General features: G+C 31.8%; 1 protein-coding gene and 1 long non-coding RNA gene across 13 annotated transcripts in view; one reads left to right on the forward strand and one right to left on the reverse strand.

The window, feature by feature from the left end:
• dnc (phosphodiesterase dunce) overlaps nucleotides 1-27525 on the reverse strand; it is a 350732-nt gene that overhangs the window by 42951 nt on the left and 280256 nt on the right. For all 12 annotated transcript variants that reach the window (XM_087409475.1, XM_087409484.1, XM_087409480.1 and 9 more), the window contains 3 exons: nucleotides 9836-9937; nucleotides 8823-8887; nucleotides 7770-7882 (listed from right to left, as the gene is read on the reverse strand). In XM_087409475.1, the coding sequence (XP_087265601.1) occupies nucleotides 7770-7882; nucleotides 8823-8887; nucleotides 9836-9937 (280 nt within the window). The remainder of the gene's footprint in view (nucleotides 1-7769; nucleotides 7883-8822; nucleotides 8888-9835; nucleotides 9938-27525) is intronic.
• On the forward strand, nucleotides 11504-16571 carry LOC147910949 (uncharacterized). The gene is made up of 2 exons (XR_015546186.1): nucleotides 11504-13294; nucleotides 13860-16571. It is a non-coding gene; the product is annotated as an uncharacterized LOC147910949 (long non-coding RNA).

The following is a 27525-nucleotide window of genomic DNA, read 5'->3' on the forward strand; positions in this document are numbered from 1 at the left end:
ATATTTCTCGCGGCGCTTGGAATGAAAGAAAACAGCATTAAAATCCGAATTCTAGTTATTCTGGATAACTAAACTATCCGAAAATGCTCTTATTCAGATACGTTTATTGCATCCACTCGTTATTTTATATTGAGTATTGTTACTTGCTTCTTAATAAATTAAGAATAACGTATGAATTTGGCAAGTTAACAATTACAATGCGCATACAATATGAGCATAGACAATACATAAGTCCTGCAAGGGAAATGTGTGAGCGGTGAATTCAATAATATGGAAGTAAGTACATACGGAAATGTGAATTACATGTCTACTGACATGACGTCGGTTAAGCAAGAACTTCATACAATTCAGAAACACGTCACGATGATAACATCTTAATTTCGCGTTTACGAGAAACTGTGTCCTTAAAACTGTTTCTATTATATATTAATCGCAACACAAGCTTGGGATGAACTTGCAACTAATGTAGAACCAGGTAAACGCGTGTGTCTCTTTGAAGAGACGATTTTACACGCATGTTATGAAATTAGTCTCGTTCAGATTTATATGTATTGTATGTTAAAATTGGTATCAGATTAAAGAATTGATATAGTAATTTTTATTTAATTTCACTTGCAACAATCAAGCAATTCACAAGCTCAATCAAGCTAAAAAAATATCTTGAATTGGTTAACAAATTGCATTCAAAGAATATCATAAGCTCAAGGTAAAGGCTGAAAACAATTGATAGGCTCAATTACAATGGAATATCTTCGATCGAGAATATTGTCACGCGAGCGATATTTATTTTTGCGAATTATTAAGATCTCGACGGATTCGCGCATCATCGCTGCAAAAGTATTTTCGTGGGAGATCAGCAATTTATTTACGTTGGACAATCACGCGCGGCACGCATGATACACGATCGCTCTCGGCGATACGGAGATTCCCTTGAACCTATGGAGAAAAGGTTAAACGGCATGATAGCGTCTCATTTATTGGATCTTCCTCTCGAAACGATCGATGCTGTTAACGCCATAATTTCTTCGGACTCACATCTGTTATCGTGCGTCAGCGAAAAGATCGCAAATTCATCCGTTCGCGCGTTAACAATTGGAACAACACAAAGCACGTGATTGTCGGGCAATGATTCATCGTTACATTTTCCTTCTCACAATCCTACTATTTATTTCGTATGAGCTTTGTTGTCATGACGGAATTATTCCCGAAGCTTTGAATTTTGAACAAGCGTTTTCATGGCGAATATGTATATAGTAGGTACGAACATTGTGCTAATAATCTAACTATACACAACTCCGTTTAGGTTTCGACTTGAGCAAGTCAATACTAGTTTTTTTCCAGTGAACTCTTTACACACCACATCCGAGCGATAAATGATGAAAATAAAACGAGCAAGACAGACTTTTTGCGCAACGGACCATGGATGGCGATAATTGGTTCGAATCGTTTCACGGGCGAAATTGAGTGCGAAAAAACGTTTAAATGAATAAATGTTTGACACTAGCATTTTGAAAATGAGAAAGGTAGATTAATGCCGGAGTTCGATCGATGGAAAATTTCCTAGTTTGCTTTAGCGTTCATATAGCAGAATATTCGCAACGGTTATAGCAGCATTTTAATAAAGAAGTAGTAATGTATTAAAGATGGTTCCGCTGCAGAAAATTATTCATCACAGAGTTATGAAATAAAATAATAAGAGTAGATTCTTTTAAATTCAAATATAATAACTTATAAAATGAGAAGCATATTTAATCGGAAACATGTTAAGTAAATTATTAAATAAGAAATAAGCTTTACAAACAAGTAAATAAAAATTAATTATTGAGAATAAATATCTCAAGACTGTCCTTAATTATATATAATAACTATAATAAGAGATTAAAGGGGAACAGCTTTTATACTTATAACTTTAGCTTTTATAACTTCTATAAAACAGATTCAACGCTTTGAATATACATATGTTCATTGAACCGTGTTCATTTGTGTATGTTAAATGTTAATTCTATTATTAGTTGTGGCATGCTATATCGCAAATATAATATAACTGATCGGTTAGTCGCATCGAGCTTAACGATGAGGTCACGAGTTCTCGCTACTACTAATGTAGGTCAATTAATTCGAAGTATCGATTTTCTTTGAGGAGCAACGATGCTCACAAGGGCATCTTTCCCAAAGGAATGCTCTTGGTGAATCCACTGTTTTCTTTCTCGTAAAATCTTCGTCCAATGAGTTTGAGCAAAGCATAAATGTCAAAATGTTCATATGCATATAATATCGTCATAAATCTTACCTTTTTCTTGAAAGAAAACTGACAGTTTCGGAATATTCGAATATGCATACTAAGCATGAGATAAAATTCATTTTTATGTTGACTTTTCCGCGCGATTATCATCAAACTGGAGTAAACTACTCTACGACAGCCAAAGGGTATCATCATTATGAATATAATCATACGCGTTGCGGTAAATGCAAATCATGAAAATTTCAGTCGTCGAGCTTCAGAGAAGGGATGAAATAGTACATAAATAGATACGTGAAATCCACGAAATCGCTATTTTCTGGTTGCTCGACGATCACTACCTCGGCGGATTTTCGGAGCTGCATGTGTGCAAAGTGTGAAAACAAATCGTAAACGTTTTCCATTCCAGACATATAAATAAGTCGGCGTAAATCTGTCGAAGAGAATGTATTTCAGCATGGCGTATAGATGCTGCTTCGAAATTCTTAAGTAAATCGAATGTAGCTCCGAGCACGATTTTGGCGATTCTCGTAAGCGATATCGACGGAGAAGTCCTAAATCCTATCTAACAAAACTGCACCGAAGCTCCGGAGATTTTATTTTCATAAGTGTACTATTGAACAGTCTAAACGGCGACTTCAACAAAGAACGCGGAAAAGATTTTGCTTTTCGTCGCTTTATATTCGCATGATACTGAAAATAAGATAAAATTCTCAAGTTTATGTTTCTCAAATGTGTTTCTCATCATTATATCATGATATTAAACAAATAACAAGCGCAATGTCGTTTGATTTTTAATATACGGTTATAATATCCGCAGATTTTGTCGATTACGCACAATGGAATAAATTACGGCTGAAATGATTCTATCCAGCGCCAGCCTCACGGAACCGATAAATTTACACACGAACGCATTGCGCGGCACCATTTCCCGTCGATTCACACGAGAAATCGGCCTCTGTGTATAATTAAAACGCAGTCTCAATGACTCGGTCACGTGCGCCATGCTTCCCGTATAAATCCCGGATGAAATCTCGACGTTTAATTTATCGCATCCGCTTTTGATGATACAAACAATTTTGGACGAAGTGCTGATAAACAAAAAATTCTATCCCGTAGAGTAACAGCCCTGTTCGGTATTAACGACTCGCGGATCCCTGCCTTAATAGAAAATAAAAAGAATATGAGCATTGATTCCTTTACGTAGTTAGGTCAAGGTGCGTTTGTATGACGAGAAACGTGACCTGGAGGATATAACGAGTATAATAAAACGAGTGAAAGATGAAAAAGAAGACGTATACAGAAGAAAAAGCTCAAAAATGAATTCGTCAATTTGAAAGGAGATTCAAATAATTTTTTATACTATTAGAAAAATTTATGAAACTGAAACTATTACAAATAAATAACATTAGAAGTACAAAAGTACGTGTATTTTTTTTAAATAGATTAATTATTATTCCTTCATATCGTATTATTTATTATACACTATTTAGTATTTATAATTTTGTATAATTTTGAATAATCAATATTATTTCTAATTTAATTTACAATCTCAAATTTCCGTCAAAACTTATATTTTCAATTCCAATGTATTTTTTTTTATAAATCTTATATAAAAATCGTGAAAATACGATTAAGCAATATTTGATAAAAACGAACTACACATAAATTTCATTGAAACCATCGAATATTAAAGAAAAATTAAAATATATTATGGAAATTATCGTTATGTTATTTGTTTAAAAAAATCATCGCTAAGTGGTCAAAATTAGTCACGAGGACATAGTACAAACGCGATATTATTGTTTGAAATATTTGCTTAAATTAGAATTGACAAGGTTAATGAAAATGTCGCTGTAAATAAGTTAAACGTGTCAAGGATTCCATTATTTTCGAGAAATGCAGCTTCCACTTTTCAATTTCACATATACATGTGACATTTTAAAACTAATTATTCAAAATGTTTCGAATAGTCGTTCTTGCGATTTACTAAATAGACGTAACATAACAATCTTTCCGCGTAAAAACATGAATAAAATAATAAAATTATAAAGTTAAAGATATTATAGCTCAACAAATGAAGCAACGCCGTAGTTCAATTTTTTTCAACAAGAGTTGAAAGCAGCAGCAGGATGAATTGACGCAATTTTCAGTCATAAAAGCAATTCAACGTCGCACATCATAAACCAAAGAAAAAGAATTTTGTAAAAATAAACAATTTTTAAAAATCGTTCTCTTCCTTATTACTAGTTAATAGCATGTCAGAATTTTTCAAAAGCACTTTAGCTTGACGTACACTTAACATTATTTTCCTCCGTTATAATAATGACAAACAATTGGCAATTAATGTAAAACATGTTTATTTTTTTAGTATTTTAATTTTTTAACATTTATCTTTTTATGGAATACTTAATTTCAATTCTGAATAAGAAATTATACAAGTTTTCTCTATCTCAATAAGAATTACCTTAATTTATCTGCGTTTCCTTTTCGCTAAACTAATATACATGTCATCTTGCTTTCAGAGCACATTTACGTGAATGTCATATCGGCAAACAAGGAATCGGGATTTTTACGTGAGTCATACGTACTTAGAATAAGTAGATGACGTTTCTTTATTAATGAGAAGAAAGTATAGAGTTGACGTAATGTCAAAAAGTTATGCACGTTAGTTTTGGATTACAAACGTAACAGAATGACAACTGAAAATGGTACGCAGGTCGCCATATCGTTTGAGTTATACAAATAAATAATTCATAAGATGAGAATAAATATGAGATATTTAGTTTAGGAAAAGAAAGACCACAATAATGAGCGAAACTGAAAGAAGAAGTATTGTAGTGTATTTTGTTACATTTTATATTTCCATGTAAAAAACAAGCTTATAATTACATTCAAAAATTTTTTTTAATAATACGCTCTTATACGAACAATTCGAATAAGTTACTTGATAAAAAAATAACACTAAAGAACTTTTGATAACAGATATAAACAATAGAAATGAAAAAAAAATCAATTATTTTCTACAAATATGTAAAAAAAATTACGCCATTATTTTCCACACATTATATTATTAAAGATAGTATTCATTTATAATATTTATCGTTAACATTTTTCGCTTCTTTCTTAATTCTAATGCTTATAAGTACCGTAAGTAGTTTCTAATGAGTTTAAAGAGCCTACAAAGCTCGTTATATATGTATAACTATTTACACTTTATCGTAAATAATGGAAATTATGAAGAACAACAGAAAATTCACGACTAAATTTCATGAAATTTCACTAAATTAGAGCGATTAAAGAACCACGAAAAAACTCAAAGGCGGGAAATTTTTAATATTTTTAATAACTTCTCCATCACTGAGAATAATGACAACTATGGAAAAATGGAGTTTTCAGCCCTTTCAATTATGTTACGTTAAGTCGATATTATATTCGCTTTATAAAGATAATAAGTAATAGTAAGAATACTGAAATCTTTTTACGAATGAATCATCTTAGATATTGACGGTAGATTTTGTAATCAACAGGTAAAATACTTACGCAGTTATTTACGTTTTACTCTTTTAAGATGTTATTTCTGTTTTAATTTTCTAATAAACGCTCTAAAAAGAATTCGAGTTAACTGAACACCTATATACACGGAGCTACACGTGGCGTTTCCGGGTCAATCAAAATATAAAAATAACGTTTAAAAATATTGTTCAATGTTGGTGAAAAAAAGCAAAATTGAACCGAAAAGATAAACAACATTTTTATCACAGTAAATCAAGAAAAATTACAACGTCATATTTGCTTTAAATTTTAACAATCCACCTTTTTACTTAATTATCGTTAAGGAAGTTTAATTACACGTTGGCTCTTGATTGGAAAGCTAAAACTGTTTGATAAGGAGTCTCAAAAAGATCCTTCTGAAAAAAATGTTCACACAATAACTAAGACCAATATTCTTTACACTTTCATCGCTGACTTCTTGCATGTGACGGAAAGAAATAAGATTCAAAATACGTCAAACCTCGATGCAATAAATATTCTGAATGCATAAAAGAATATTCATGCAAGGACGACTTCCAGTCTGCATGAGATAAATGAGAAAAGTTTCGTACAAAATTTCATTTTATCGGGAAATTTTTCGTGGCCTTGAAAGCCGTTTCAATAAAACGCAAGCTTGAAAGAAAATAATTCTCCTCTTGCCAATTTTCACGGTTAGATTTCCATTTTCTCTCACATTCCGTGTTGTACAATTATACAGTGTAGTCGCTAATATAAAATCGCTGAATTCTCTTTGTTGTCACTTGTAGCTCAAGGGGGAAATAAATTGGTTGCGTTCGCACTCAAATGATCTTGTTTTCACGCCGATTGTACCAACACGTTTGTGGAAATTGCAAATTCTTCGACCGGAACGCAAACAATTAACGATCAATGCGGAAATTGCACGGTTAGATTGTCGAGCAGAATCATTAAGAAATTAATGTTTTTGTTGTATATGATAAGTGTCTATTATCCATCAGGAAATAAATATAATATTTAAATTTTAATTCTTGCCTGTACAAGAATTTATGATCTAAGTAAAGATAGTTTAGATTCTGTCTTAGCAATTGTGTAATTAGTACATAAAGTTGCTCATATAATCAAATAATTTTGTATAATAAATTTTGCGTTAGTGCGCAAATGTTGCAGAACAAAATTATATTCTATTTCTTTCGTAAAATCAAATGAAGATTAGAAATCAGATCGATAGTGCATATAATGCTGAATTTATTTATTTATAAAATGTCAACATTTCTTTGCATAGCTAAGTAACACTATCGCAACACAAGACACTTCTCTCTCTACGTTATTAATTATCATTATGTACGTAAAGTAAAAAAAAATGTATAATGCACTCATGACGCAAATTTCTTTTTACATTAAATTGAAATATTATATAATAATTAAATTTAGAAATAACTATATATACCTACTAAATTAATTGAAAAATGTGTAAAAAATTTTAATTTATATATTCTATGAAAAAATCTCAGATGATACATGTCTAAAAAAATATCATAAAAATATCTTTTAAACATATACGTTTAAGATAACAGATATTTAAGAGACATCATAACAACGTCTTTTAAATGTGCGTATCGTCTGGAAATATATTTAAGATTAATCTTAAATATTTTAAATAATTTCAAACAAGAAAATGTATTTCTTTCAATTTTTGGCTTCGTAAATGTATAGATATAGTTTTTCCTTTTCAGTGACTGTCTTTTAGGGAAAAATTTATTTAAGAATACAAAAGAATTTATTCAAAGAATATTGCGATCTTTTCGATAGAATCGCATTCGCCTGACTTTGCTTGCTTAAAACCATTTGAATAACGCATTTCTAAAGACGGATTCCTCGCGAGATATTCTGTACATGGACGGCTATAACGCGAGACATAACCTCTTTGAGATTTGTGAGATATAGAAATGAAACGTTGAGAGAACATGTTGCGAAAGAGTATAGAAAAGGAAGAAATAATAAACGGATAAGATCGTACCTTCAAAGATGCCATGTCCGACACGGATCGATGAGTCTGAATAGTTTCCAACTGGTCTAAGCACCAGTCTAGTTCCTCTATCGTTTCTACAGCCAGCTTCATGAAGGGCTCCTCTGAAAAATCCGAAGAAATAAATTTAGTGTTATCGAATGTAACCTTTCACTTTCTTCCTTTCTTATCCTAACAAGCAATAAGTTAGCGTTGAAAAAGTTTATCTACTGAAAAGATAAATTCGAATTTGATTGAGATTAAAGCGCTTCGGAATTTTTTATTTATCTTCGTACTTTCAAAGGTTAATAAAAATACTTCAAAAAATATATGATGTGAGAGATATTTTAAGGTTTTATAGTAAATAAATAGTATTTCCAATAAAGAATAATTTATAAATGAAAAGAAAATGAGAATTCCGCAAAGAACACACATTCAGCGATCATAATAACGAATGTATTTTTTACGAGAAAATAGATGGAATTGTATACGAGTCTTATGATTTCATTTAATAAATTATACACAGATATACAATGAATAGCTAATAAGTGATCCAGAAATAGGGAATATATAATTCTTGTCAGAAAAAAAGAGTAGATATAATCTTTTAGAATTAAGAGAAAGTTACAATTTCGTATAATATTAATGAAGAGATAAAATAAAGTTTCGTAAAAAAGAAAGAGCCTAAGTTTCGGTTTATATAGATAAAAAATCTCTGAGGGATGTCATATAAAATGGGAATTGATGTTTAATAAGTATATAAAAGGATCACACACGACATTGCTCCAATAACATCAATGAAGAGAAAACTAAATAGAAATTATCATAATAATTATTCGATTGCTGATATAACGATAATCATTAAATTCCATTTAGAGAAAGCTAACAAAATTTTCTGTACATTAATGTAAATAAAAAAGGAACTAATTGTTGTACTCGAGTGTATTAAATCAAATTAATAAATGAAAAATAAAGCGCTTAAAATGAAATGCTAATATTTTGTGCAAAAAGATTCATCCGGGAATAATGACACAAATCGAATTGTAATATCATATTATTTTTTACCTCCTGGCGCCAAAATCCGTGGCTGTGGCGTACTACTGCCCTGTTGGCCACTACTTCTTCGTGATCTGCAAAAACAATAAGAGGTAAGTGAATTAAAACTTAAGCTAGTCTCGTATTCATAAACTTCTATACACTAACTAGCTAGATTGTTCACTTCGTCGTCATCTTTGAAATTAAAAATGAGTAGCCATGTGCATGAGTATTGTTTATTAATTATATTCACACACATGTGAATCACACAGACATGTGAACTATAGAGTGAGTCACTGCTCAAGTCAAAATTATAATTTATAATAAATAATGAATACTAAATAATGAATAATAAATAATGAATAATAAATAATAAATAACGAACAATGAATAAATACTATGTAATTTAAAAAGAAAATCACTATGAGGGATATTTTCATGTAAAACTTGAGATTGAATTTATAAAGCGTCGACAACAGAAATAAGGAATAATAAAATTCTAACTTATCACTATCAGAAACCGTATACCAGAATACACGGTTTCTGTTACGTTGAAATGTACTTTTCAATTGTATCTTAGACTTTATAATTTTTCTTATGACTAAAGTAATGCTTTTTACGTGATACACTCAGGTTATCTGACACACTCACAATAGACACACATACATATATGGGACCATATTGATTCAAATGTACTTTTATCTCTTTCAATCACATATAAAATTGACAGAGTGAGTCATTTAGTTTATATGTGTAGTCTGTACTTATCTATTTAAAATAATAATAAGCAACAGATTAATCTATTTATTTTTCAGCAAAAAATCTCCAATAAAGATTTATAAAGATGCAGTAGCATCATTTATATGAAATGTTTTTAATATCAGTACATTAAACTGATTATCTAGTTAATAAATAGAATATTAATATTCCGAAAAAATAAATATATTATTAGACATAAAATCCGCGTTTTGTCATTATTTACATTATCTTTGTGTTGTTTATTTTATTGATCTAGATTTGTACTATAGTATTAATTTACTTACTTGTTCGTCGGTACATTCGTGAGTGACAAGAAATTATTCCTGACCGAGCGTAGAGAAGCAAGAATCTGTGCGAAGGGTGTAACGATGAGGTCCTCGCCATGGCTGCAATTGAAAGAAAAGACACAGTCATCATTGACGTTTCATTATTCCACTCGTGTATCAGAAGGTTCGGGCCTTACTACGAATTATTTCAAAAGTCAGCGTCTACTTCGCTTTGCAGTAAGTTGCATGCAAGCGTAACAACGCTAAAGTGATTATATTTCCACGCTCATACGTACGTATACACTAAATATATACAACAGACACAGACACATGCATTCATTGACGCGCATTTCGTCCAGGGATACGCAAAAATCATCAAATCGAGGATTAAAGAAAAAAAAAATAATTCAAAACGCGCTCTGTGCACGATTTCACTTTAATTTAATAAACTCACATTTCTTTTACGACAAAAAATAATATATCGCTTTGCGTAAAATTGCGCCATGGTTTATGACGTTTAAATAAACTGCACTTTTCGGTGCTCTAGAAATAAAAGCAAACGAATTGCGCGTCAATACGCAGAAATATATCTCTATTTGTTGAGAGACAATTGCGGGGCTTCTCGGACGCGTTCGCAAGCTCGATCGTAAACGGATTCCAAGTCATCTTAGTAGTATATGCGAAACAAACATTCAATCGGCGAGTGACAAAGGATTATGTTGAAACTTTAACGTTAATCATCAAAGAGGCTACGATATTCCTATAATAAGAATTAGGACAATGAGGTCACGATTTTTGATTGATTTCCGAAATCCACCATATACATAAGCTACAACAATTATAAGATACAAGCGAATTGCAAAAATTCACGTATTTGAAGTTATCCTCTATGTTTGCCTCATTATTTAGCGCTGGTAGTATACGTTTACATGAGACTTGTTGAAAAGTATTACTTCTAACCATACCATACTCATTTAAACAAACACAGCTATATGTGCCTAAAACTTAAGCTAGTCTCGTATTCATAAACTTCTATACACTAATTAATTAGATTGTTCACTTCGTCATCTTTGAAATTAAAAATGAATAGCTATGTCAATAGCCATGTGCATGAGTAACCATTGTTTATTAATTATACTCACACACATGTGAATCACACAGACATGTGAATCATAGAGTGAGTCACTGTTCAAGTCAAAATTATAATTTATAATAAATAATGAATACTAAATAATGAATAATGACATGTTCTATTTTTAGTCAGTCATCTATTTTACACTATAGTAGTAGAAGTAGTAGTAAACTTAACAACATCAGTGTTACCAACGTAAATTTGAATGCTGTAAATGGCAGCAGTTTGTCCTAATTTCTACTATAGAAACACTACGTATTTTTAATTTCATTTATTTATTGATCGTACAACAGCCTCTTATTTATTTGTTTGAAATTGCACTGGCGCAATTTCAAATAAATATCCAGTTTTAGCTAAATTGGATTTAACTACGAATATCATATGCCATGTCGACTTATCTCATATGTTGAATTTTATCCCTTCTCATTCCCACGAGAGCGTATATCAGTGGAATATATCTGGACCATTTTCCTCTCGCTCGTTTGCTTCATGATTAAGCATGTTTTCGATTTTTAGCTCCACATATCTAACGGTTACATACGTTATATTATCTCGAATATTATCTCGAACCTATTATTTTAAATCCCCAACAATCGATAGCGTGTGTAGGTTAATACGGTCATTTTTCATTTTTTAGTAAATTCCAGGTATTACCGGGGTGACGTAAAGCGATCGCGATTACTTATTTTATACTATTAATGACTATATTGTGCACATAAACTTGCATGTATAATATGCAAGATATAGAGGATTATAGAGGATTTTGCATCAGACAGATTTTAAGCCCACATCCTCCTGCGTGTAGACATATAATTAATAATATCTCCAGGTACAACATTAGGCAAATATCTACGATAATGTTACATGTACCTCCCTCAATCTAGAATATACGTACAACGATGTATAAACTCGACAGATTATATCGTTTATCAATCTCTCAAACCCGTGGATTACACCAAGTCAAGAAAAAGTAACTTTATTTTGACGTTATGAAAGTCAAAATGATTTTCGGTTACAAAATTTGATTGTTTTTTTTTTGACGTTAAGAAATCAAAATAAAGTCATTTGTTGATTTTTGGATAATCGATAAAAACTGTGTAAGTTGGAGACTTCAAAATACTCAAGTCTGCACTATTTCATCCGTTACGATTAATTTTACTTTTCACTGAAAAGCACCCTTCAAAAAATTACATGTGTCGCAATCGATCATTACTTGGAAAAGGAGCCAAGAACGATATCGCTCCAGATTTAGTTCGTGTACTTCCTTCTCGTTTCCGTAATGATGTTTCCTGCGTTCATCGTGCCCCAGTAAAGGAAATATATTTCTTGAAAATTGTGTATAACGTACGTACGCGAGGAGAACTCGCGATGATACGTAATCAGCAATCATTATTCACTTCTTGCTTTTCTCCTATCTCTCTCGCGAGAGAAAATTACGTTATTCCTTCGAGAATAATATCGTGGAAACTGAATAATTTTGGCAGTTATCCGTTTCACCTTCCAGTCAAATTATCGCGAATGACTTTTGCAATGAGAAAATAAAATCTTGAAAATAATGTAAACATTGCCATTAAATAATTACTAATCAACGTTGCTTGTTCGACGTCAAAAATAGTAAATAAATTGTACCATTAAAAAATAAAATAGATAATAATAAACACTCTGATAATTATATTATATTATAGCTCAAAATCTTATAGCTTTCAATTTATTTATGTTATCATGAGATAATTATATAATATAAAGATGGCTATTGCAGAGAACTTTATTATTATCGCATTCTGGCAGTACATCAAAAGATCGCACATAAATGTGTACGCAATTAACTTAATATAATTATAGTCATCAGATAATTATAAACTCGTACTTCAATACTTTTGGATATAATATTTCAATTTGTTTAAGTTCTAATTGGATAAAATTGTATAAAAGATAATATTACGATACATTATACTATATTATTAATGCATTCTTGCGATTAATCAAGATATTCGATACGTCAATATTAAATAAGTATGTATCAAAAATTAATAAATTAATTATGATGTAATTATAACAATTTGTTTTAAATTACTTCTGGGAATAAAATATTCTAAATAATTTCCTATTCTTGGATATCATATTAATTGCAACGTGCGGATAGGAATCTCGATCTAAAATTAAACGTCGCGAATCACAGTCAGAAACATCACACAACTGCCTATGCAAAAGTTCATTACTTAATACAAAATAATTAGCGCGCGCGAGATACATATTCCACTGTTATGATAATAATGATTATTACACTGATTATGTTGAAATATGCATATTTCTGGAATAAAAAATTACAAGTAATTCTATTAGGGGTACAAATAAGTTCGTGCGGTTTTTTCTCGAAATTTGGGGCTTTATTGTGAAAAACTGGTTACAATGTAATCAGAGTCACTTCCAATGATAATGCAAGCTCTTCTTGCGTTTGACATGGATCTTCATCGAGTAATGCCTCTAATTCTGCGTCTTCAAACTTTCTTGGACATCCGGCACGCTCTTGGTCTTCCAAGTCAAAGTCACCACTCTTAAACCGTGCAAACCACTTCTGACACGTTCGCTCAGATAGAGCATGGTCACCATAAACTTCCACTAAAATACGATGACTTTCGGCAGCACTTTTCTTCATATTGAAGTAATGCAGTAAAACTCCCCGCAAAAACACTTTATTTGGTACAAAGTTCGACATATTTGACGAAGTAAAAATATTGTTGTTTACAATTCGAACAAATGACACATACTGAACTTAATACCTACTAATGACAGCTATCCAACGCATACTTAGAAATACGGAACGGTGGAATGAAAGTAGTTACGCCATCTCTTTCAAAACCGCACGAACTTATTTGTACCCCTAATAATTAATTACATAAATCAAATGAGGTATGTAGTAATACAAAATACTTACAATTAATTAAAGAAGGTGAGAATAAATGATATCTCAAGAAAAGTTCGTCAACGTGTGGTTAAATTAATTAAATTGAGACACACAAAATATGTGGATTAATTATATTATCATGTTGCAAAATTTGAAGAATAATTTATTCGTACAGCTGTATATTATAAAAAAATTCTTATAATTTATAATTGAATATATGATGAAACATCTTTGTGAATATCACGCGAATTTATAGGGATGAGAATTATAAATTTAATACTCTATACGTTAAAAAATATAGAATATATTTTAATAGAAATCATTTCGTATAGAATTATGTAGGCAAATTTATAATTATATATACATATAATAATCAAGTTATATATTCTCTATAAATATCAGAAAGGTCATAAGTTATAGGAAATACTGATGATTTTCTCTGTTACGACCGCATTAATTTATTTAAAAAACAACTTTATATCAGTTACTGAATGTCAGAATCTATAATCACGATTATCAAGTGTTAATAAATAAAAAGTGCCGCTTTTTCCATGTCATTTAAAATAGCAGTTTAAATAAATTTAAACAGAATAAATGCTATTTGATTGATATATGAATGCATAACTATACAAGTAAAATATAAAAGTTTTATTAAGTTGTACTTCGAAAAGGGAGGGGGGACAATCGATATTTTAATTCAGATAAATTTCAATCAATTCTGATAAATTTAAATTTGTAAAAACTAAGTAAAAACACAATCGGACTTCTATAATAGTAAAAACTCATTAAAGCTTTCACAAGTGCAAGAATTTTTTTTAGATTTTTACAGTCTGGTACAATATAAAAATCTGCATTAAAGCTAAAAAATTCAGGTTATTGACGGAAAGAGCAAAATTCCACATACCGACAAAAAATTAATAATGTTCCATAAAATAAATTTACTTACATAAATTAACATTGAAAATTATTTAAAATCATTTTCGTTTTATTAATATTTTTGCTTTCTTCGATGCGGTTTTTTTTCCGGAAATAAAAACAAGCATAAGTATAAATCCTTCTTCCGTAGTGAGAAGAGAAATAAATTTCCGTTGTAATGATTTAATTATATTTCGCTGACTATGAGAAAAAATATTCAGTGGTCAAAGAGAAGAAAAACATTCTCTTTATTTCTTCACACGATAATAAAATATTGCGGTATAAAATGAAGCTTGTTGGTTCTTTGAGAGAATAGCAAAAACGCAACATTTCAAATACGCAAAAATACGTTTTATCAAGAAATACGTTATCACTGTAATATCTGTTGCGCGGGGAAGGTTCGTAGATTATATGAGAGGTAGAATTCCATTTTCGTCGTACACACGCTGGTGTATACGCAGCAACATTGTCATAACTCATTCTACTTCAGAAAGGAAAGAGACAGGATTTTCGAAAATTTACATTACGCGTTTCCTCCCACCATCTTTTCTAAGAAAAGCATATAATCGCGCAATATACACATCTGAGAGATAATATCACGAGGAAAATGATTTAGGGACAAAATTAAATTTCATATATCTGCCGTATGTCATCGATTTACGACGTTTACGTTAGAATATAAGAATGCTTTTATAAAGTTGACGTTGTAAACCGAAAATAAACAATCTCGATCTATCCAAATAAAGTCCGAGTAAACTCTCAACAGTGCTACTGGCAAAGGACAGTCATGCTGTATCCTAAAAATGTTCATCATAATTCTTTTTAAACAGTGAATGGTAAACATGGAAGCCACCAGGTTCTTGATATGTGTCACGGATGGAGTCATCGAAAGAACTGACGAGCGTAAAAATATATGAGAACGACGTTCCATGAATTTCTGGACAAGCGGGCGACTTTTCATCTCGTCGCGGGTCAGACACGAGCGGCAATAAATTCCGATAAATTGTGAGCGGATAACCGTGCAATCATGTCCAACTGCAAACTCAAAATTTGAAATTTTAGTATCAGCCGTATGTGTGTAAGATGCTTTGAAGAATAAGTACCTCGTGCTCTCGAGATTCACGTTTCCCTCTCATGAGGAATCTCTCTTGTAAAGAATCTTTAGTCGTGTTTTCTTTATTATTGAATTGTCGAGAGAAGAAATTTAGTTTCTATGAACTTTAAAATATGAAGAACCTTATGCAGTAAAATTCGAAAAAAAACATAAATAAAGGAGACAGTGATATTTGTTTTTCTCTCCGTTTTTCTCTTTGCTTTACAAAATATATGCAATAAGCAATAAAACTTGACTAAAACATCATATTTCCGAAACCGAATACGATGGCATTACTTTTTCTTTTCTTTTTCTTTAGAAATAAAATTTCGGAATTTTATATAAAAATTATTACATCCAACAAACGTTTCTTCGAGCAGCAGTCGCACTATTCTGCATTCACATTTCCGGCTTTCTATTGATTGTCTTCTCTTTTTTTATTGAACTCGTCTCCGGCGATACGATTTACATTTTCGATTTTTGGAGAAATAGAATAGAAGAGGAAGCACATGAAATAGCATATTTGAAATTTTATATTTTTGTTAAATTTTTGTAATCATCAACTTTTTATTACTTGGAAACTGATTTTTTTCTTGAAAAAAAATGTGATGGAAAATCGCTTTTCAAAAACTGTACAAATGAAAAATGAACTATCAAACGAATAATTAACCGGATGCTTTTGTTTTCAATAAAATTGCAAATTTCAATATTGTTATGGCTTCAATATTGATATCAAGATTGATTTCACAATAAGTTTTGTATATTTATAGTTATGTATATATGTTAAACATTTATAGTAATATTATTTTAACAACGCTGCCAATTAGCAATACCATGTTACTGATTAAACAAATTTTTAATTAATAACATAAAATATTAATTAGTTTTATAATCACTGAATATATTCATCATTTAATCATCACTGAATGCTTCTTTCATCGATCTTTTTCGATGTTTCAATATACCTACTGGAGGCCTTTTTGTGTAATATACGACTGAAATTGCAGAAATGCTCGTTTAATGTTAGCCAGTGAACCCAGTCAATGCATACAGCGAAAAGCATTCCCCTTTCACCGTGTAAATCATATTTTCTTTATGCGACCGCGGCGCGCGAACCATTCAACAATTTCTTTTATATGCGTCAGAGCAGCAAATAGTTACCGCGATAGTTATTTTTTCTGACCAATATGACTGATTCGGTTGCTAGAAGAAAATATAAGAAAAGAATATTGTGCATCAGTTATCGCGCCTTAATTACAAAAACTTTTAAAGTTATATACAAGAATATTATGTAAATTTAAAGAAAGTGTGAAAAAAGTATCAATATAAATATTTGTTATATATATAATTTTGAATGCTACAGAATTATCGTCGCATATAAATTACCGTGTAAATTATATCTTTTCTGTTTTGCAGAATATTCACTTTGCATGATATATAGTAATGCATGCTCGACAATTTAATACCAAATAATAAATTAATTGCCACGGATTGACTATTGCACGAAACGAACCTGATATAACAACGTAATGAAATTATATTGAATATGGCAATTGATCTACATATATAAGAGAATTCATCTGTATAATTGATAATAAATCAATAGGTGACAGATAATGCAATAAAGGAAACCGATAGCCAAATATTGTGATTACGTAAGCAAGTATAAAAACGGATTTTGAAATGCAAACAAGGTTAAAATACATAATCGTGTTGCTTTAAGGGCAGATAACTACCGTTCTGACAAACTGACGAGCAAGCGAAATATGAAACGCAATATTCGCTGAATAATATCTGATTATCCGGTGGACAGTACTGTCGCGAACCGCAGAAATTTGAATTTTGATCATTCAAATGCCTATATCAATGCAAAATAATTACAAAATAATGTATAACAATTATAAAAATGCATATCATACTTATATGATCATCGTTTCATCAAATTGATGTTTCATGATGAACAAAATTAATAATACAAATTCAAGGAATTTAGAAGAACCACATAATGCCACTGGCATTATGTGAGACTGCCATAATACAGATTACGTGCCAAGTACATGATATCAAGTGAAAATTATTTAATGAATGTTAACAGAGTTCGCGAAACTTTCGTCGTTTTCATTCTAAATAACAAGCAGCACAGCATATAAATTTCTAATACACAGCTGACAAACTTCGCGATTATGTACAGCTTGAAAGTTTCCAATCTTGCTTTTCAAGGAGAAACTATCGTTAACTTTCTCTCAAAATTGCACGTTAAATCATACATATGCTTCAATAAAATTTTGATTCATTTCAACTACTTCCTTTAAATTTTTCATTAAAATTTCCTTAAAATTCCAAAGAAATCAACTCAAACAATTTTATGTACTGGTAATTTTCAAGTGCTAACGTTAAGCACACACTGAAAAAATTACTGAATTTTAACAAATATTTGAATAATTTTAAGCAAATATTTACTAATAATTCTAAATAAATATTTATTAATAAGTGAATATTGATTATGAACATGTATTTATTTGATACAAAAATCATTTGATTATCAATATAATATATTATAGGGCCGTATGTGTGTGTGTGTGTGTGTGTGTGTGTGTAACACAAACTATAAAAATCAAAGCCTTAAACAATCTACCTAGATCTTAAATGCTTGTATGATTCTTGTGTGAACTTACAATATATGTAGTCCCCAGAAACGCGCGCCGATGATTTTTCGGTCTTGAAATGCTAATTCTACTACACTACGCAGTAATATCACCAGTTAAATTGATTAACAATTTAACAAAATAATTTAATTATCTTTTTTATTCAGTAAAATTTATTTACTGTAAATAAATGTTTACTTACAATAATACTGTTCAAAGAAGTAAGTATTAAAATTTAATAATTTTTTTTTCAGTGCAGTAGATTAGACAATACGTCTAAAACAAATTCAAAAAATAAAACCTTATGGTCGTCGAAAAATATTAATAAATGTTTTATTAAAAATATTATATTTTTCCTATCTAAATCAATTGATATTTCATTATTGTTTTACCTGCTCGAATAAATATGTCCAATACTTTGAAATAAATATTTAAAATTTGTTCATTAATTCGTCACACAGTCGTCAATTTGAAACCAATATCCATAAGCTCAAAAAAAGTTTGAATTAAATATAAATTCCGCTAAAAAAATAATAATTGCAAAATAGATACGTTTTATTTTTAAATAAAACTAGTTTATGTGGCCAAAGTCTATTCATACATATTTTACATTATAGAGAATCAATATAGTAATAAATGTCACAGTTATATTTAAAAATATTTTAGAGATGATGCAATGACATTCCACTATACTGTTACTCACAATAAAATTTTCTACACAAATGACAAATCTTTATTTGTATATGATCAAACTACAAAATCCTAACATATGTTTTTCTACAATGACGTAAATCTTTACCTTGATCTCGTTATGATATTCTTATTAATTCACGCATTGATTTAGCATAATTACCGCGTTTACATAATTATCGTACTTTCTGTTATAATCTAACATAAGAATCCTGTTAGGAGTCGCGTGGTCTCAAAATAGAATCCAGATTGTTCTATATATGTACATATATATTCTCAAATAACATCCGATAATCAAGCAGGAATAATAATAATTCTGGGAGAATAACGATCCGCGTCGTTATCCATAACTCATGGTTAGGACACCAGCCAACAGAATGATGTTTCATGTATTTGTGTGAATCAAGCGTCAGATAGGGTCGTGAAATTCCATACCGGTAACTGGCTGGCCATTTTCCAAAAGGCGCGTCTCCTCGACGCGACGTCTGTTAATCAGATTTAGCTTGTATACTTGCGGAATAACACGGCGTGCTAAAGGTATTCCAAATTGATATACTGCGGCCTAATAAAACCAGAGCGAATTTCCGCAAGCTTTTTCCTTGAATGTTTGCCAATACGTGTTGTTGTGCAGTAATTGAAAATTTGATATAAAAAAATGCATGAGACGACAAAAATAGAGCTCGCAGGATAAGCTTTACTTTTTAAGGAAATATACCGTTACTAGGAAAAATGTTTTGTTTTATAAATTTATTCTATGAATAAATTTTGCTGTAACAACAAAAATTTGGTCAAAATATACCGAACAAAAATTTTTAATTAAAATGTATTGAACATTGTAAATTTTATACAAACTAAATTATTTAGTTGGTATGAACAAATATTTTTGTTATTTACGAAGCAGAGAAATTATTTTTCAAAAGCAACTCATTATTTTGTTGTATAAACTTTGTTTATATAAATTTGCTTTTGCAAAATTAAAAATGCCTCAACTAAATAATTTTGCTAGAGGCACTAAATTTTTTTTCCTAGTGTAATTAGTGTGATAATTTATATATATATATTCTCTTATATTTATATATATATATATATACACATACACAAACGGAGAGAACGATTTTACTGAAATATCTAAAAATTTAGCTAAATACAAATCTGAAAATAATTTTGTTGGATGATTCAAATAATTACAATAATAAAATAGAAATCTCAAGCATAATGAGCAATGTTGCAAAAAGCATTGACATTCTAGCAACAAGTTCAAACGTTCTATGTAATTATTTTGATGGTTCAACAAAATAATTTTCATACCTATATCTAAATTTTTAGATGCTTCAACAAAATCAATTTTTTAATGTAATATTTCGAGATAATAATAGTTATATTTTAAAATAAATAATATGCAGCAGAAAGATCTTCACATTGGTTGGCTAATATTAATTCATTATATCGTTATATTTTTTTAACAGCTTATTCAAAGTATCAAGATTTGATGGATTTGCATGATTCGCTCCAGCGATAAATTCTTTCAATAAAGTATGTTATTGTGTTCATTGTATCGGGATAGAATTTCAACACTATCAAACTTTGATATAATTCAGTCTGCGAATCAAGCGATGGATATATCTCATATATTCAAATTTTACGTCACCTAGCACTTTGAATGCAATCTCTCGAATGTTCTTCGTTGCGAGATATTGAGATTGCATTTCGTAATATATTCGATGAATATCTTTATGAACAATTCATTTTCCCAAAAATGTTATTGCAGTCAAGAAGTGGGTTACATGTCAGTCTTTATTGTCAACCGTTAGTCTTCCAGAAATTATTCTGCCGGAGCGTCTATTCTGGCATAAGAATGGATGGACACTTATAAAGCACCTTCAAGTCGCCTGTATGTAGGTTACTAAGAAAATCTATAACAATGCAGGATATTTGTTCCAATATCGTATCATGCGAGACTGTAACAGTTCGTATATACAACGTAACATATCCACGCGAACATATTGTGTAATATGTACAAAATTGAACAGAATCGCTCTTATACGACAGAAATATATATCACAAAATATACGTCATAGAAGTAGATTTATCCACTTCTACAGTAAAATCCACAGTGAAAGTAGCTCTATAAAGTAGGGATATCCACAGTAGTTAGAAAATCTTCTCGCGTAAAATTGTATCGGAGCAATGAAGCAAACATTTCTCTCTTTGACGTCTGAAAACCTGCCACTGGCTAGAAAGGCTGAAAGCATCGATCGTAATTCAAGACTTACAAGTCTCTCTTGTCGAAGCATTGCTCCCAGAAGAGTGCTCTCCTGGGCGGTCGAACTCGCAGCGCGGAGGTCGACATGGTCCTGGGAAGTCCGCCTGTCGCGCCGATGCTGCCAGCACTCAGGGCAGGCGAGCTCATTCCACCCCCGCATCTCTTCAGGCCGCCGCCGCCGCAGACATCGCCACCGACGGTCGACCCGATGAACTCTATCAAACCACCACTGGAGTCGGACATTGCCGTTATATGTTCCTCATCGTCGTTCACAAACACATCTCTACGCCATTCGCGCGATCGCGATTCCGCTTCAATCGCTTCACCGTGTTATGCTGCGATTCGTCCGTGATCTACGTCTCTTCATTGCGTTCCAATAATGTGCAGACGCGACTCATGCTCCTATGCCACATAATCGGCTGAACGGACGCATATTTACACGGATGAAACGTCGATCGATGAAGGTTGCCTCAAAAGGGCAAGGCCGCGTTCACGTCTTCTTTGTTCAATATCCTCGGGCTGGTTCACCCGATCAAAGAGGAGGGACCACCTGGAGGAGGCGTTGGAAGATGCGATTCGATCACCACAGCTCGCTTGTCGGAAGGTCACGAATACGCTTCAAAGTTAGAATGGTGCACTGTATCGAGAAAACTGCGTTGTGATATCAATCCATTTAATCGCTTTGACGTAACACAAATTTCGCGATGCGAGACCCGAACAAACGTGCAATTTCTCTGTTACTGATTAAAATCGATCTGCTCGTAACGCAACAAAGGATGAAATGAAGAGCAAATTTTGCTATCTGTAATTCTGCAATTAAATTTAATTACGTAATTATATTTGACATTTACTGTGCGCAATTAGCGGCGCAGAAATGTGTATCTTTTATAGCATACGATCCATCATTCAACATTCGCGAAACGGCTGGATCACTTTACAAAACATGTATTTTATTAACTATTGTTGCCGCAAACCAAATCTAATTTCGCGTAAATCAACAGTATTAATTATCAATATCTAAGCGGTGAGGTGAATTGAGATACGTGACTGACGTATTATTTTATTGCACCTCCTCATACAGATAAATCACGATACGAGGCAAGTTCCTGATTAAAGAGATTACACTCAAGGCCGTTATATTAAGTAATATCGTGCCGTTGATTTCGTAATAGCGATCATTGCGTGCATTGTTAGCTACGCGAGCGTACAGCACAAAAATGCTATCGAAAAGTAATGGGAAATTATCGTCATCATCTATTTATTATTCGTAATCGATATGAAAATTGTTCATCTAAAGATGACTTCAAAATGAGTCGAAATTAAAATGTTCTTCGAACTTTATATTAAAATCTAATTTGCAAAATCAATTGCGTTTTGATTACTGCGTTGCATTCTTATTAGCCTTGATCCTTTATTACTATTTTCAAGAGTCCTTTGGAAGTTTCTTCTTTCTTTCTCATATTTATCTATTATAAAATATATTTTATCGTTCGCGATTTTAATCAAATTTCGTGTAGCTTAAAATACGCCTCTACTAAACTAGAGATTCCTTTCGTCCGATCGCGTTCGATAGGCAATAAGTCCTACGATAAGAGGTGTATTAGCTATTGCTTGAATTACTATTGAACGATATATTACATCCGGAACAATGGAAGGGTCACTTTATAAGCCGTGCTGTGAGCTACGTGACAATAAACCGGGCCAAGTACCAACTTATCCAAATGAAACTAATTAGGCCGAGTCCTTCCGTCATTGGCTGAATACTCTCTTTATCTACAAAAATTAATTCTACCAACAATAAATTGAAGTACTCCCCTAGGTCAAGTTGTGAACAGGTACGGCGGAATTATTTGATCAAGAGTACAATTGTGAGGAATATTCCCGTAAATGAAGTCGAATTAACGGAGACCATATCGCGTGAAGAAGCATTTATGTGACGTAAAAAAAAGTCGATAAAAAATCTGCATACTTTCTATGTGAAATTGGAGAATTATTTTTACAAAATTTTATTTTTACAAAATTAAATACATTATTTTCGTATTTACGAAAAAATAATTCTTGTGCTGAACAATAGAAGGATCAATCAACGTCTTTGTGGCGATAATACGTTTCAATTCGCGTTTATTATTTTTTTTTCCTTCGGAGTTGGATTGATGAGTAGAAACGAAATGCGAAAAATTGGTCGGACGGAAAGATGCTGAATGTGCATGATTATACGACGTCGACAACTTCCAGATAAATTAGCATACCAGCCTCGAGCAAAAATTTACCCAAGGAAAACCGGCACTCGAGAACGTTTCTTTAGTCGAATGTGTCACTAACGACCGTAAACACATTTCTGTTATGAGTTACAAAACGATTCGACGCATTCGCGTGTTACTTATTTTTTTTTTCTATACGTACATAGCGAATCGATTGAATTGAATGAAAATAATGCGGAAACGAACGAAAGAACGTTAAGTAAATGCCGTTTCGCACGCTTCGCTTATTTCATGTATTTCATTATCAATGCGGTGGTGATATTTACGTTTCAATTTACACGAAATTAAAACAGAGAACATAAAAGAAATAATCAAATAAATGCTTTTACTTAGCGAACATTTTCTCCGTTATCAAATGTCACTGTGCTTAAAGGTCGGTTTATAAGGTCAATGTCATGTAAAGTTAACTTTGCGAAAGATACTTCGCGATTTAAATAACGGTAGTTGTCAGCTTATAACTATAATAAAACCGATAACATGTTGAGTAATCTAAATAGGATCAGAATCTGATATGATACGGCTAAATAGGGTGGCCAATTCTTGATCAGCAAATTTCGGGATATCAACCTTAAAATATCATACCCATAAAAATCATTTTTTTTCATGATACGAATTAGAAAATATTTTATAATATTAATCAATTAAGTATATATATATATATATATATATATATATATATATATATAGCTATGTAAGTAAAATATTTATTTATTAATAAAATTAAACAATAATCTGCTACTACGAGTTAACTGTCAGGTAGCTTAACCAGAAACTAATGAAAGATACCCTTAGGCCCAGTTCGACAATCCACGGTTAACTCTTAATCGAGGTTCAACTTGTTTTTCATTTCTTTCCAATTTTAGAATTGGAAAAAGACAATGAATAAGAAATAAACTATGAGATGTGGAACTGACCCTTAATATACTAACGTATTTTATGTTAATTTAATCAAAATAACCCATTTAGGGTTTATTCTTTCGAACATCTCTATAGAAAGTCGAAAAATGGGATGTCCCACAAAATTCGGATTCTATGGTTAAATAAGGATATTAGTTTTTATATTTTGTTTTTTTTTTTACGATCATAATAGTACAAGTCTCAGACTTTAAAATATCAATTAAAAACTTCAAGTAAGAAATATCAGTAGAATTCTTATAATATAAGAAAGATCTACGTAAAGAATTTTTTTTCGTTCCTTGGTAAGAAGTTAATATTGATTTTTTATTACTCGCGCCTCAGTGAGCCAAACCATATCCGGAAAATTCTCTCAAATGTGACTTATTCTGATTGTCAAATAACTATAAATACAAATAGCTTCTTGCGAGGTCGAGGCCAAAAGTCATAATGCCAATACTTAATTGACATTTCGCCGGTGATTACATTTCCAATATCCTAATATCCGATAGCCGAACACGAGGAAATCTTAATACACGCGATCATATTACTTCCAATCAAATGAGCATATATATTTTGTGGTGAAGAAATTTTCTTATCCAGAAAGCCTCTAACTTATATAGGAGAAAAGAAAATAGATCGACATTTGATATCGTATCTACGGCATAACATAAAAGATAGGTATTCCTTCCAAAATGAGAACAGTCAGCTAGAGTTCGATAGATTTCTCGCACAATATTTATAGAACTCAGTAAACATACTGTAGATAACAATGTAATAACGCTCTCGAGGTACTTATAGTTTAATGACAAGCTCGTAAAGACAGGCTTGAGTGGAGAACGTTCACGATGACCACAATATTGTTATCGCACTACAAATGACACATAATCCATATTTCTGTGATTGGCCATTGCTTGCAACTGTGCGATCACGACGTTGTTGCGATCGCTTCATTTGCGAGCACTTCAAAGCTCCGCGTTACATCAACGATGATGTAATACAAAACCATACTAAATCGTGTCACGTCGGATTAACACAATGAGGAGCTTTATTACGATTCACTGAGATTCTAACGAAATATACTCCGCCATAAACGTCATTGTTACATAATAGTGCTCTGCAGTTTCATCTAGATCGAGTGCGGCTATTCTTATTCTCTCAAAAGGACATCAAACAAGTCAATTAAAACAACGTTATCGTTATTTTGCATTAATGATAATCGTTCAAGTCCAATTATAGTTTTTATTCAGATTATCATTTTATCAGATTATTCATTAGCTTCTAGCGATATTATCAGAAAATCATTGCAAGATTTATTTCATCATAACACTCGACGTTTTTTTGTCTTTCTTGTTTTAATAGAACATTGCATGTTTTACAAATAATCAGAGCATTATCAAATAGAAAATATACGTCACAGTAAAACAATTAATCAAGATTTTCAGAAAGGCTCTTTTATGTCAACTCTTATTATGGCGTAATAGCTTCTAATCTTAGTACGTCAAATATCTTATAATTGAAGCGATACAGATGATTGATAAGATAAATACGTCACGGACAAGTAGGCGCTACGCGTCAGAAGAAGACGAATTTGTATTGCGATATAATTCGCAGTAACAAGTTCCAAATAACTATTAGATTAGCTATCGTTAAATTAATAATATCTTATGGAGACTAAAGCATGTTTCGTGATCGATCAGCAAAAACTGCCGTTTCCACGCGGACAGAATTTCTCTTCTCAGCGTGCACTTCGAGTACGAACTACAAACAGCATTACCACTCTCAGCTCTCGATTGACCTAGCAATTCCAACTTGTTTGTATATTCAACTATCTCGTTGAACTAAGCGGACTTCAAAGGATAATTTGAAATTTTCGATATTTGCGCTCGTATGCGAATATTTTTCTCCCAATTTGAAAAAATCCGTAATATTTTTTTCTTCATAATCGCGTGCCTAATTATTCGTATAATGAAAAGCCGATATCGCGAAAGCGGTTATGTCGTGCAGCAATTAAGTTAAACGCAAGCAATCTTAAACGATGACGATAAACGCTATAAAATATATTTTCGTTTCTCACAAAATCTATTTGTTTTTTCGCTGTATTTAAAAACTTAATATTTATATGAATTACATTCATTACATAATATTATATGAATTATACATATCTCTTCCAGAATTAACTTTTTCATTTTGCGAGAGATGGAGTTAAAGCGATTATGTCAAAAGCAAAGAGAGATTCAACTTTTTTCATCATATTTTGAAAATTATTAATTTTTATTCATAACCTTTATTAAAACAAATTCACCTTAATTTTCAGATTTAATGCAACTCAATTATCAGATTTAACACAATCGCATATTTCTATGTCCGTCTTTAAAAACGCAAAAATTGCGACGCACACCGCCAATAATTTATAGAATCTTCGCAGATTCTAAAATTATCCGAATCTCCCGCCGCGCCGGCACATCCCCGCGGGGAAGTCCCCTTCGCAGGCCGTTCGAATCTCGCACAAAACACGTCAAGAAACTTTCTTCTCTTTCTCGCTCGAGAGCTTTGATCTTTATGATTTTGCACGCAGTTGGTGGTCAACGTCTTTTCGCGAAACGATTCGCGCGCGGGGGAGTACTTCCGAGGAATTCGGCAGCGCGAGAAAGAAAAAGAAAAAATATAAAAGAAAAAAAAAGATAGACACGCGCGACTTACACGTATTCGCCGCACAAATCAGCGCGAGATTCGTGCTTTCGCGCGATGAGTGAGAAAAGCTGCAAGAGTCGGTCTTATGTCGCCGTCGATCACCTCGTGTTTGCCGCGATGTCGAACTGGCCGGGGTGTTCTGGTTTCGTAGAGATTTCCCTCGCGGTACGGGGGATGGTGAGGTGGGAGGGGGATTTCCCGACGGCGACGATTTGC

This window comes from Acromyrmex echinatior, chromosome 1 (assembly GCF_024713525.1).
Source record: "Acromyrmex echinatior isolate Ae372 chromosome 1, ASM2471352v2, whole genome shotgun sequence".
Lineage (NCBI taxonomy): Eukaryota > Metazoa > Arthropoda > Insecta > Hymenoptera > Formicidae > Acromyrmex > Acromyrmex echinatior.